At 45.5% G+C, this 13498-nt stretch overlaps 1 protein-coding gene across 1 annotated transcript in view; it reads left to right on the top strand.

Moving 5' to 3' along the window:
• The window catches only part of LOC143172146 (proprotein convertase subtilisin/kexin type 5-like), a 276611-nt gene that overhangs the window by 19058 nt on the left and 244055 nt on the right, over nt 1-13498 (top strand). The window contains exon 2 of the mRNA XM_076361408.1: nt 9071-9175. Coding sequence (XP_076217523.1) covers nt 9071-9175 — 105 coding nt within the window. The remainder of the gene's footprint in view (nt 1-9070; nt 9176-13498) is intronic.

Here is a 13498-nt window from a genome sequence, read left to right as displayed (position 1 = left end):
TTTATACTGTTTGCATGTTTGAAATAACAGTTTCAGAACCTTGTCAAGCCACATTCTTCTGCCATCCTTTTTAGTAGGGCAGATTAAATTAATAATTCTTAATGTGATTAAACACATATTAGAATAAAGCTATTGATGCATTTCTAATTTATATCTTTTTAATATCTGAACTTATTTTATAAATTCATACTATTTCCCAGGACCTGTGACCTCTTTTATGACTTAAAGCTTTCCCATTCTTGCAAAGACAGTTCTTCTAAAACTTAGTTGTGCTAAGGCCTCTCTGTTAAGTGTCAATACATACACGTTGTTTTTTAGCTTTTTTCATGTAATTTCAAGTGTTAAATGAGAGCATTAAAGTACTGGAATCCCAAAAAGCAGAATTTAATTTGACAATATGTTTCAAAATACAACTGCGTACAATACACGTATGCAGAAGATATGATCTAGGAAGTTTTGTTGAATGCATCCTGAGCTTTGTAAAGGTAATCAATTATTAGTCCACCTTATTGTCTGGAGGCAAATTATTTTGGATTATATTGCTAAGTATATTTTATAATATATTTAGAATAGAATATTTCTCTATTTAGAGGAGTAGAATATTGGAATTGTAAAAATATTTTAGACTGTTTCTAACTAGGAATTTAGAATTCTACATTTAAATTTAGATTCTAATTTGAATTAAATTTTAATAATAGTTTAGAATTGAATCTCTAAATATATTTAGATTGTATTCTGGAACAGAATAGAAACTCTTGAAAAGCTATTAGAAAAAGGAATTGTTATAGAGGTAATCCAAAACGGAATATACAAACTCATATAAAGAATTTCTGCTGCAAATTAAAATGTTCTTTTTATGTTCTTTTTAACCTGCATGGTCACTTAATTTAGCTAGAGTAAATGTAAATTCTCATTAAAATTTACGAAATTACTTTGAAAAAATCTCAGCCTTGATAGTGAATTAGAATGATATCAAGACTTAAAATTGACCTTAGAGTATTGTTACTTTTTTATCCTACTAACAAAGGCGCATGAAAAGTTAAAAGACTAGAGAGTTTATTTTGAGTTTTCCACTGAAATACTTAATGTGCTACTTTTTTTATTTTAAAGTAAAATGCAACACGATGTCAGCAACAGTAATAACATTCTTATCTGAAAAAACACAATTCAGAGCTACTTTATTTTAATGGCTTTGTTATTAATTTTAGACATCAACTAATTTGATGTCAAGGTAAGTCCACAGGCAGAATTTCTCTGTGTAAATAGCTGAAACACAGAGGAAAATTGCCAAAAAATACAAAAGAAGTCAGGAATGGATTATATTAATTCAGTAAGGTGACATTTTTTTCCCCATTTAAACAGAAGGAGAGGGAATTTCAAAGGTAAAGTATCAGCACATTCGTACCTAGAATGTTGTCGTGGTTTAATCTCAGTCGGCAACTAAGCACCATGCAGCCGCTCGCTCACTCCCCCCTCCCCCGGTGGGATAGGGGAGAGAATTGGAAGAGCACAAGTGAGAAAAACTCGTGGGTTGAGATAAAAACAGTTTAATAATTGAAATAAAATGATAATAATAATAATATGATAATAATAATAATAATAATACACAAAGCAAGTGATGCACAGTACAATTGCTCACCACCCGCCGACCGATGCCCAGCCAGTCCCCGAGCAGCGGCCGCCCCGGCCAGCTTTCCCCAGTTATATGTACTGAGCATGACGTCACATGGTATGGAATGTCCCTTTGGCCAGTTTGGCTGTGCCCCCTCCCAGCTTCTTGTGCACCTCCAGCCTTCTCAGTCGGTAGAGCATGGAAAACTAAAAAGTCCTTGGCTAGTGTAAGCATTACCTAGCAACAACTAAAACATCTGTGCGTTATCAACTTTGTTCTCATCCTAAATCCAAAACACAGCACCAGCTACTAGAAAGGAAATTAACTCTATCCCTGCTGAAACCAGGACAGTATCCACACCTTATTCTATACCATCTGAGTCATGCTCAAGTCTCATATTTTCGAGTACATTTTCATTAATCACCACCCCCCTTTCTCTTTTTTTTTTTAATATATGTATACACACACACACACACACAGATATCATTCCCTTCGTCTGTGGGCCATCCCTCTAAAATGTTCGGTGAGTTCATTTAGTCCATGACTTCGGACTCCATCAGTCATAATAATCTTCCAGGGCAGGAAAAATGGAGATGGTATGTGGTGCTGGATTGTTTCATGTTGAAGTCAGTTCTGGTACCATCATCGCTGTGCTTTGCTTGGTTTCACTGAAGTTATTCTTCATTAGTCTGGGTGATTCTTATTGTAATAACATTAGTATGGCATATAATATTATTAGTATGATTAGTATATCTGTGTATTATTAGTATAACTATTATAACTATAATTAGTACTTAACATCACATAATTCAGATCATTGGCTATTCTCACCCAAAATCAAATCCCCTTGAGGTACACATCGGACTTCCCCATCCTTCCGCATTATCCACCAAGTGCACCCAGGTCCTTGAGCAAAAGCAATTCCACGGATGGGTTTGCCTCTGCCCGAGGCAGGAATAACCCAAACTGTCTTCCCCAACATATTTTTTATGATGTGCACTACAGGGACTTTATTCCCATCTACAGTACGTAAAAGTTCTGACTGGGCAGGGCCTGCTCGATTGGCAGATCCCCTCGTGTTGACTAACCAGGTGGCCTTTGCTAAATGCGTATCCCAATGTTTGAATGTCCCGCCACCCATTGCTCTCAGTGTAGTCTTTAAGAGTCCATTGTATCGTTGGATTTTCCCAGAGGCTGGTGCATGATAGGGGATGTGATACACCCACTCAATGCCGTGCTCTTTGGCCCAGGGGTCTATGAGGTTGTTTCGGAAATGAGTCCCATTGTCTGACTCAATTCTTTCTGGGGTGCCATGTCGTCATAGGACTTGCTTTTCAAGGCCCAGGATAGTGTTCCGGGCAGTGGCGTGGGGCATGGGATATGTTTCCAGCCATCCAGTGGTTGCCTCCACCATTGTAAGCACGTGGCGCTTGCCTTGGCGGGTTTGTGGGAGTGTGATATAATCGATCTGCCAGGCCTCCCCATATTTATATTTCAGCCATCGTCCTCCATACCGAAGAGGCTTTAACCGCTTGGATTGCTTGATCGCAGCGCATGTTTCACATTCATGGATAACCTGGGCTATAGTGTCCATGGTCAAGTCCACCCCTCGATCACGAGCCCATCTGTATGTTGCATCTCTTCCTTGGTGACCTGAGGTGTCATGGGCCCACCGAGCTAGAAATAATTCACCCTTATGTTGCCAGTCCAGATCCACCTGAGCCACTTCAATCTTAGCAGCCTGATCCACCTGCTGGTTGTCTTGATGTTCTTCAGTAGCCCAACTCTTGGGTACGGGAGTATCTATGTGACGGACTTTTACAACCAGGTTCTCCACCCGGGCAGCAATATCTTGCCACAATGTGGCAGCCCAGATGGGTTTGCCTCTGCGCTGCCAGTTGCTCTGCTTCCATTGCTGCAACCGCCCCCACAGGGCATTTGCCACCATCTATGAGTCAGTCTAGAGATAGGGTAGGTAGGGTACCGGTGGGCTTTTGGTATAGCTGCCTTGGAGACAGCTCCACCTGTACGGATCAGTATCTCGGCTATTAGGAGTCAGCGTTCTTTTGCTCAAGAGAGAGAGAATATAAAGGGTACACACCACGGGGCACCCTATGGTTTTACCTGCATGACCACGGAGAGGACATGAGGAAGTGGGATGGAAAACCTACTGCAGCCCTAGGGGCACAGGTACATGAGTTGCAAGAGAAAACAATCAGAGAAGGAGGTTCTTCCAGGAAAATTGCTGCTCCAGTTTCCAGCGGGCAGTTCCCCAGACAGAGCAGAAGGGCTGATCTTACTCCTGATCTTAATGAAGAAACTTCTGATTCGTATGTACAAGAAGTGAGGAACGGATATTATGACCAGGACTAGAGGGGCCCTGCCTCCAGCCAGGGGGAGGAAAGGGACAACCGGGTTTACTGGACTGTGTGGATTCGGTGGCCTGGCACATCAGACCCACAGGAGTATAAGGCTCTAGTAGACACCGGTGCACAGTGTACCCTAATGCCATCAAGCTATATAGGGGCAGTTCCCATCTGTATTTCTGGGGTGACGGGGGGATCCCAACTGCTAACTGTATTGGAGGCTGAAGTGAGTCTAACTGGGAATGGGTGGCAGAAGCACCCCATTGTGACTGGCCCAGAGGCTCCGTGCATCCTTGGCATAGACTACCTCAGGAGAGGGTATTTCAAGGACCCAAAAGGGTACCGGTGGGCTTTTGGTATAGCTGCCTTGGAGACGGAAGAAATTAAACAGCTGTCCACCTTGCCTGGTCTCTCGAAGGACCCCTCTGTTGTGGGGTTGCTGAAGGTCGAAGACCAACAGGTGCCAATCGCTACCACCACGGTGCACCGGCGGCAATATCACACCAACCGAGACTCCCTGATTCCCATTCATGAGCTGATTCGTCGACTGGAGAGCCAAGGAGTGATCAGCAAGACTCGCTCACCCTTTAACAGTCCCATATGGCCAGTGTGGAAGTCTAATGGAGAGTGGAGACTGACAGTAGACTATCGTGGCCTAAATGAAGTCACGCCACCGCTGAGTGCTGCCGTGCCGGACATGCTAGAACTTCAAGACGAACTGGAGTCAAAGGCAGCCAAGTGGTATGCCACAATTGATATTGCTAATGCGTTTTTCTCAATCCCTTTGGCAGCAGAGTGCAGGCCACAGTTTGCTTTCACTTGGAGGGGCGTCCAGTACACCTGGAACGGACTGCCCCAGGGGTGGAAACACAGCCCCACCATTTGCCATGGACTAATCTAGACTGCACTGGAACAGGGTGGAGCTCCAGAACATCTGCAATACATTGATGACATTGTCGTATGGGGCAACACAACAAAAGAAGCTTTTGAAAAAGGGAAGAAAATTGTCCAAATGCTCCTTAAAGCCGGTTTTGCCATCAGACAAAGTAAGGTCAAGGGACCTGCACAGGAGATCCAGTTTTTAGGAATAAAATGGCAAGATGGACGTCGTCAGTTCCCAATGGATGTGATTAACAAAATAACAGCCATGTCTCCACCAACTAGCAAAAAGGAAACACAAGCTTTCTTAGGCTTCATGGGTTTTTGGAGAATGCATATTCCAAATTACAGTCTGATAGTAAACCCTCTCTACCAAGTGACCCGGAAGAAGAACGATTTCAAATGGGGCCCTGAGCAACGACAAGCCTTTGAACAAATTAAGGAGGAGATAGTTCATGCAGTAGCCCTGGGGCCAGTCCGGGCAGGACAAGATGTAAAAAATGTGCTCTACACCGCAGCCGGGGAGAATGGCCCTACCTGGAGCCTCTGGCAGAAAGCACCAGGGGAGACTCAAGGTCGACCCCTAGGGTTTTGGAGCTGGGGATAGAGGATCCGAGGCCCGCTATACTCCAACTGAAAAAGAGATATTAGCAGCATATGAAGGGGTTCGAGCTGCTTCAGAAGTGATCGGCACTGAAGCACAGCTCCTCCTGGCACCCCGACTGCCGGTGCTGGGCTGGATGTTCAGAGGAAGGATCCCATGTACACATCATGCAACTGATGCTACATGGAGTAAGTGGGTCGCACTGATCACACAACAGGCTCGAATAGGAAACCCCAGTCGCCCAGGAATCCTGGAAGTGATCATGGATTAGCCAGAGGACAAAGATTTTGGAATATCGCCAGAGGAGGAGGTGACGTGTGCTGAGGAGGCCCCAATGTACAATGAAGTACCAGAAAATGAGAAGCAATATGCCCTGTTCACTTATGGGTCCTGTCATATTGTGGGAAAGCATCGGAGGTGGAAAGCTGCTGTATGGAGTCCTATGTGACAAGTTGTAGAAACTGCTGAAGGAGAAGGTGAATCGAGCCAATTTGCAGAAGTAAAGGCCATCCAGCTGGCTTTAGACATTGCTGACCAAGAAAAGTGGCCAGTGCTCTATCTCTATACTGACTCATGGATGGTGGCAAATGCCCTGTGGGGGTGGTTGCAGCAATGGAAGCGGAGCAACTGGCAGCGCAGAGGCAAACCCATCTGGGCTGCCGCATTGTGGCAAGATATTGCTGCCCGGGTGGAGAACCTGGTTGTAAAAGTCCGTCACGTAGATGCTCACGTACCCAAGAGTCGGGCCACTGAAGAACATCAAAACAACCAGCAGGTGGATCAGGCTGCTAAGATTGAAGTGGCTCAGGTGGATCTGGACTGGCAACATAAGGGTGGATTATTTCTAGCTCGGTGGGCCCATGACACCTCAGGTCACCAAGGAAGAGATGCAACATACAGATGGGCTCGTGATCGAGGGGTGGACTTGACCATGGTCACTATTGCGCAGGTTATCCATGAATGCGAAACATGCGCTGCGATCAAGCAAGCCAAGCGGTTAAAGCCTCTCTGGTATGGAGGACGATGGCTGAAATATAAATATGGGGAGGCCTGGCAGATCGATTATATCACACTCCCACAAACCCGCCAAGGCAAGCGCCACATGCTTACAATGGTGGAGGCAACCACCGGATGGCTGGAAACATATCCCGTGCCCCATGCCACTGCCCGGAACACTCTCCTGGGCCTTGAAAAGCAAGTCCTATGGCGACATGGCACCCCAGAAAGAATTGAGTCAGACAACGGGACTCATTTCCGAAACAACCTCATAGACCCCTGGGCCAAAGAGCACGGCATTGAGTGGGTGTATCACATCCCCTATCATGCACCAGCCTCTGGGAAAATTGAACGATACAATGGACTGTTAAAGACTACGCTGAGAGCAATGGGTGGCGGGACATTCAAACATTGGGATACGCATTTAGCAAAGGCCACCTGGTTAGTCAACACGAGGGGATCTGCCAATCGAGCTGGCCCTGCCCAGTCAGAACTTTTACGTACTGTAGATGGGAATAAAGTCCCTGTAGTGCACATAAAAAATATGCTGGGGAAGACAGTTTGGGTTATTCCTGCCTCGGGCAAAGGCAAACCCATCCGTGGGATTGCTTTTGCTCAAGGACCTGGGTGCACTTGGTGGATAATGCGGAAGGATGGGGAAGTCCGATGTGTACCTCAAGGGGATTTGATTTTGGGTGAGAATAGCCAATGATCTGAATTATGTGATGTTAAGTGCTACATAATATTATATGCCATACTAATGATATTACAATAAGAATCACCCAGATTAATGAAGAATGAACTTCGATGAAACCAAGCAAAGCACAGTGATGATGGTACCAGAACTGACTTCAACATGAAACAATCCAACACCGCATTCCATCTCCATCTCTCCTGCCCTGGAAGATTATTATGACAGATGGAGCCCAAAGTCATGGACTAAATGAACTCACCGAACATTTTAGAGGGATGGCCCACAGACTAAGGGAATGATATCTCTGTGTGTGTGTGTATATATATATATTAAAAAAAAAAGGGGGTGGTGATTAATGAAAATGTACTGGAAAATCTGAGACGAGCATGACGCAGATGGTATAGAATAAGGGGTGGATATTGTCCTGGTTTCGGCAGGGACAGAGTTAATTTCCTTCCTATAGCTGGTACAGTGCTGTGTTTTGGATTTAGGATGAGAACAAAGTTGATAAGGCACTGATGTTTTAGTTGTTGCTAGGTAATGCTTACACTAGCCAAGGACTTTTTAGTTTTCCATGCTCTACCGACTGAGAAGGCTGGAGGTGCACAAGAAGCTGGGAGGGGGCACAGCCAAACTGGCCAAAGGGACATTCCATACCATGTGACGTCATGCTCAGTACATAAACTGGGGAAAGCTGGCCGGGGGGGCCGCTGCTCGGGGACTGGCTGGGCATCGGTCGGCGGGTGGTGAGCAATTGTACTGTGCATCACTTGCTTTGTGTATTATTATTATTATCATATTATTATTATTATCATTTTATTTCAATTATTAAACTGTTTTTATCTCAACCCACGAGTTTTTCTCACTTGTGCTCTTCCAATTCTCTCCCCCATCCCACCGGGGGAGGGGAGAGTGAGCGAGCGGCTGTGTGGTGCTCAGTTGCCGACTGAGGTTAAACCACGACAACTTCCGAAGGATAAAAAAGCTAAATCGCCATCAGTCTCTAAGGTGGTTACATCTGATGTCTGGTGTTTCTGTCTTTGTATTCTTTTCCGTCTGATAGTGCCTCTAAGACTTGGTAGTTAAAAGTGTAAGAAACAATTTAACAAGAACTTCCATCATACTAAGTTTTATTGTGCTATATTTCCATGGTTTAACTATTTGCCAAGTGGTCCAAAGATTTGGAAGGTCTAATTAAATTCCCATTAAGGGAAAAAAGGGCAATATAATATTTAATAACACTGGTGTTACTTTACTGCAAGAAGCACACATAGGGAATATGAATTGAATTCCATTTAAAAGATTTGGGATCCTTTTATTTCACTGACAACTATGAACTAAAGCGATGGATCTCACCATTTTTATTAATTAGTATTATTATTATTTGAAAATTGATGGTGCCTGGAAGACATGGCATTACGGTTACCACACTTAATTCTGTCTCCTGAGGACAAGGTCTCAGAGGGAGTAGAGCCATCAAGCATTACAAAGCCTCAGGCTTTTCCCCTTTGATTGGAAAGTAGAACGTGCACATCCCTGCATGTGTGCACAAGTAGATGGAATGCTTTTTAATAACCATATAGCCATTTGATGATTATTATATGTTCCATTTGAAGACAGCTTGGATATAGATTGATATAGAATTGCTTAAAATACTGAATATAATTTAAACATTAAAAAGGTAGATATGGACAGACTAAGCAGCTCAATTATAATCTTTGGTTATGCAGTTACTGCCTCAAGGACACTCCATCCATTTCCTATTATATGTCCTTCTTTTGAAAAATGATCACTTGGTTCAAGTAACATTTCAGCACAGTAGGAAACTGCATAATTTACAGACCTTCAAAAATTAAAACCATAAAACTACTTTCCATTAATTATATCTCCCTCTCTGTTTTTCTTTTCTCCCCTTACAGATTGGAACACTGAAGGATTACTACCACTTCTACCATAGTAAAACCATTAAAAGGTCAGTTCTCTCAAGTAGAGGTACCCACAGCTTCATTTCAATGGAACCAAAGGTAAGAAAATCCACCTACGTGTCTGAGGCAAAAGCCTTTACATTTTTTATATGAAATATCATACCAGGAGACATTCACCTGAATGGGATATAGCATTACAAGAACTGACCCTTTTTTGCTAAGGTTCTGCTTCCCATTAAAATGAAAACAATACCATGCTATTAATTATGTGCTGTTGTTGGAACATAAGGTCTGACATTATTCATGGAGGAGCTGTAGTATAGGAATTTTGTACTAATCACTATGCTATGCTTCCCTACAAAATCACCTATGTAACATTAATGGCTGTTATCGTCTGTAAATCAACCAGCTTTGGGAATGAAAATGAGTAATATAGGATGATATCAATGTTCAGATGAATGTTTCTTTTTTTTTTTTTCTGGTCTTTTTTCTGGACTTAGAATGTGTGAGGGATTAAAATAAGAATACTCTTTTCTGTGGTCTTTTTGGCAGTTTCTACTGACCTTAATTTTAAAAGACTTTCCTCTGTATGAAAAATGGTATCAGACCTTCAGAGTATATATTATGCAATAGGTAACTGGCAACATAATTTAATTACTGATTTATAGTTGGGTATAATATTGTCATGTAGCTGTATCCAAGACACTTTTGTTTTAAACCTTTAACTTCTGTGGTTAGTAGCTGTTGTGGTTTAACCTCAGCTGGCAACTAAGCACCACACAGCCGCTCGCTCACTCCCCCCCACAATGGGATGGGGGAGAGAATCGGAAGGGTAAAAGTGAGAAAACTCGTGGGTTGAGATAAAGACAGTTTAATAGGTAAAGCAAAAGCCACGCACGCAAGCAAAGCAAAACAAGGAATTCATTCACTACTTCCCATGGGCAGGCAGGTGTTCAGCCATCTCCAGGAAAGCAGGGCTCCATCACGCGTAACGGTTACTTGGGAAGACAAACGTCATCACTCCAAACGTCCCCCCCTTCCTTTTTCTTCCCCCGGCTTTATATGCTGAGCATGACGTCACATGGTATGGAATGTCCCTTTGGCCAGTTTGGGTCAGCTGTCCCAGCCATGTCCCCTCCCAGCTTCTTGTGCACCTCCAGCCTTCTCAGTCCATAGAGCATGGGAAGCTCAAAAGTCCATGACTAGTGCAAGCACTACCTAGCAACAACTAAAACATTGGTGTGTTATCAACATTGTTCTCATCCTAAATCCAAAACACAGCACTGTACCAGCTACTAGGAAGGAAATTAACTCTATCCCTGCCGAAACCATAATCCAAGAGGAAGCAGTCAACGACCTGCTACGCCACCTGGATGCTCACAAGTCTATGGGCCCGGATGGGATCCACCCGAGGGTGCTGAGAGAGCTGGCGGAGGAGCTCGCCACGCCACTCTCCATCATTTATCTGCTTTCCTGGTTAACGGGGGAGGTCCCGCACGACTGGAGGCTTGCCAATGTGACGCCCATCTACAAGAAGGGCCGGAAGGAGGATCCGGGGAACTACAGGCCTGTCAGCCTGACATTGGTGCCGGGGAATATTATGGAGCGGTTCATCTTGAGGGCGCTCACAAGGCATGAGCAGGACAACCAGGGGATCAGGCCCAGCCAGCACGGGTTCATGAGAGGCAGGTCCTGCTTGACCAACCTGATCTCCTTCTATGACCAGGTGACCCGCCTAGTGGATGAGGGAAAGGCTGTGGATGTGGTCTACCTGGACTTCAGTAAGGCCTTTGACACCGTCTCCCACAGCATTCTCCTAGGGAAGCTGGCGGCTCATGGCTTAGACAGGTGTACTCTGCGCTGGGTCAAAAACTGGCTGGACGGCCAGGCCCAGAGAGTTGTGGTGAATGGAGTTAAATCCAGTTGGCGGCCGGTCACGAGCGGTGTTCCCCAGGGCTCAGTTTTGGGGCCAGTCTTGTTCAATATCTTTATCAATGATCTGGATGAGGGGATCGAGCGCACCCTCAGGAAGTTTGCAGACGACACCAAGTTGGGCGGGAGTGTTGATCTGCTCGAGGGTAGGAAGGCTCTGCAGAGGGACCTGGACAGGCTGGATCGATGGGCCGAGGCCAACTGTATGAGATTCAACAAGGCCAAGTGCCGGGTCCTGCACTTCGGCCACAACAACCCCATGCAGCGCTACAGGCTTGGGGCAGAGTGGCTGGAAAGCTGCCTGTTGGAAAAGGACCTGGGGGTGTTGGTTGACAGCCGGCTGAACATGAGCCGGCAGTGTGCCCAGGCGGCCAAGAAGGCTAATGGCATCCTGGCCTGTATCAGAAATAGTGTGGCCAGCAGGAGTAGGGAAGTGATCGTGCCCCTGTACTCGGCCCTGGTGAGGCCGCACCTCGAATACTGTGTTCAGTTTTGGGCCCCTCACTACAAGAAGGACATTGAGGTGCTGGAGCGTGTCCAGAGAAGGGCAATGAGGCTGGTGAGGGGTCTGGAGAAGAAGTCTTATGAGGAGCGGCTGAGGGAACTGGGACTATTCAGCCTGGAGAAAAGGAGGCTGAGGGGAGACCTCATCGCTCTCTACAACTACCTGAAAGGAGGTTGTAGCGAGGTGGGTGTCGGTCTCTTCTCCGAAGTAACAAGCGATAGGACAAGAGGAAATGGCCTCAAGTTGTGCCAGGGGAGGTTTAGATTGGACGTGAGGAAAAATTTCTTTACTGCAAGAGTGGTTAAACATTGGAGCAGGCTGCCCAGGGAAGTGGTTGAGTCCCCATCCCTGGAGCTATTTAAAAGACGTGTAGATGAGGCGCTTAGGGACATGGTTTAGTGGGCATGGTGGTGTTGGGTTGATGGTTGGACTCGATGATCTTAGAGGTCTTTTCCAACCTTAATGATTCTATGATTCTATGATTCTATGAAACCAGGACAGTATCCACCCCTTATTCTATACCATCTACGTCATGCTCAAGTCCCATATTTTCCAGTGCAACCTCATTAACCACCCGCCCCGCTTTCCATCCTTTGATATAACACACAGATATCATTCCCTTAGTCTATGGACCACCCTTGTAGAATGTCTGTAAAATGTCTAGAAATGTCCACGCAATATCCATTGAGTTCATTTAATCCGTGACTTTGGGCTCCGTCTGTTATGGTGGTCACTCGGGACAGGAGAGGTGCTGTGTTGCGTGGAGTTACTGGGTACCAAAGCCAGCTCAGGTCAGGTCACCGCTGCACTTGCACCACTTCTTGTAAGGCTTGTCCTCCACTGGTTCAGGTGGTTCCTGCTGTAGTAATTCCTATAACACACAACTCAAATCCCAGGTTACAACAATTTAAAGGTATTTCCATTACAATATCCACCCCTCGTCCCTTCGGATCAAACCATAGGGTTTAACATTGCAATGAACTCCTCCCCTTGCCCCTGCTCCGGCTTGGACTTATCCACAGATTGCAGTCCCTTAGGGTTGTACCTGCTCCAAGTGGAGCCTTATCTATGAGCCACAGTCTCTCCAGGGGTACACCTGCTGCAGCATAGACTTATCCATAGTCACTTTGAGATGCACCTGTTCCAGCATGGCCTTCTCCATGGGGCCACAATGTCTTCAGAGATATACCTGCTCCAGCATGGCCTTACTCGCAGCCACAGTCCCTTCAGAAGTAAACCTGCTGTAGCACAAACGTACCCGCGGCCACAGACGCTTCGAGATGTACCTGCTCTGGCATGGGCTTATCCACGGCCACAGACGCTTTGGGGCGTCCTGCTCCCGCATGGACTCATCCACAGGTCACAGTCCCTTCGACTCGAGTTCACACTGGAGTTCCAGCCTGTCCAGTACAGCAGCACAGAAACAGCAGCGATGCCCTGGCCATCTGCCAGCCCAGGCACATCGCCATTGCTGTTATCAAAGTGTTCCCAGGCACAGTAGAATATGATGATAAGCAGTACAGCAAGCAGCGAAAGCAAAAAGCAGCCACTAACGAGCATTAGACTCTAATATACAGTAAGGCAAGCAAGCCCCATGGCAAGCACAGGAGCCTGCCAATTAATAGCTAAACAGCAATAACAGGTATAAATTCGATCTAGCACATTCCAATCAAACCTGTCATTATCTCGAACCCTTTGAGCCCCATGTTGGGTGCCAAAAAAGGACTGTTGTGGTTTAACCTCAGCCAGCAACTGAGCACCACACAGCTGCTCGCTCACTCCCCCCACAGTGGGATGGGGGAGAGAATCGGAAGGGCAAAAGTGAGAAAACTCGTGGGTTGAGATAAAGAAAGTTTAATAGGTAAAGCAAAAGCCATGCACGCAAGCAAAGCAAAACAAGGAATTCATTCACTACTTCCCATCGGCAGGCAGGTGTTCAACCATCTCCAGGAAAGCAGGGCTCCATCATGCATAACGGTTACTTG

Source organism: Aptenodytes patagonicus, chromosome W (assembly GCF_965638725.1).
Source record: "Aptenodytes patagonicus chromosome W, bAptPat1.pri.cur, whole genome shotgun sequence".
NCBI lineage: Eukaryota > Metazoa > Chordata > Aves > Sphenisciformes > Spheniscidae > Aptenodytes > Aptenodytes patagonicus.
This window is presented reverse-complemented; position numbering and strand designations above follow the sequence as displayed.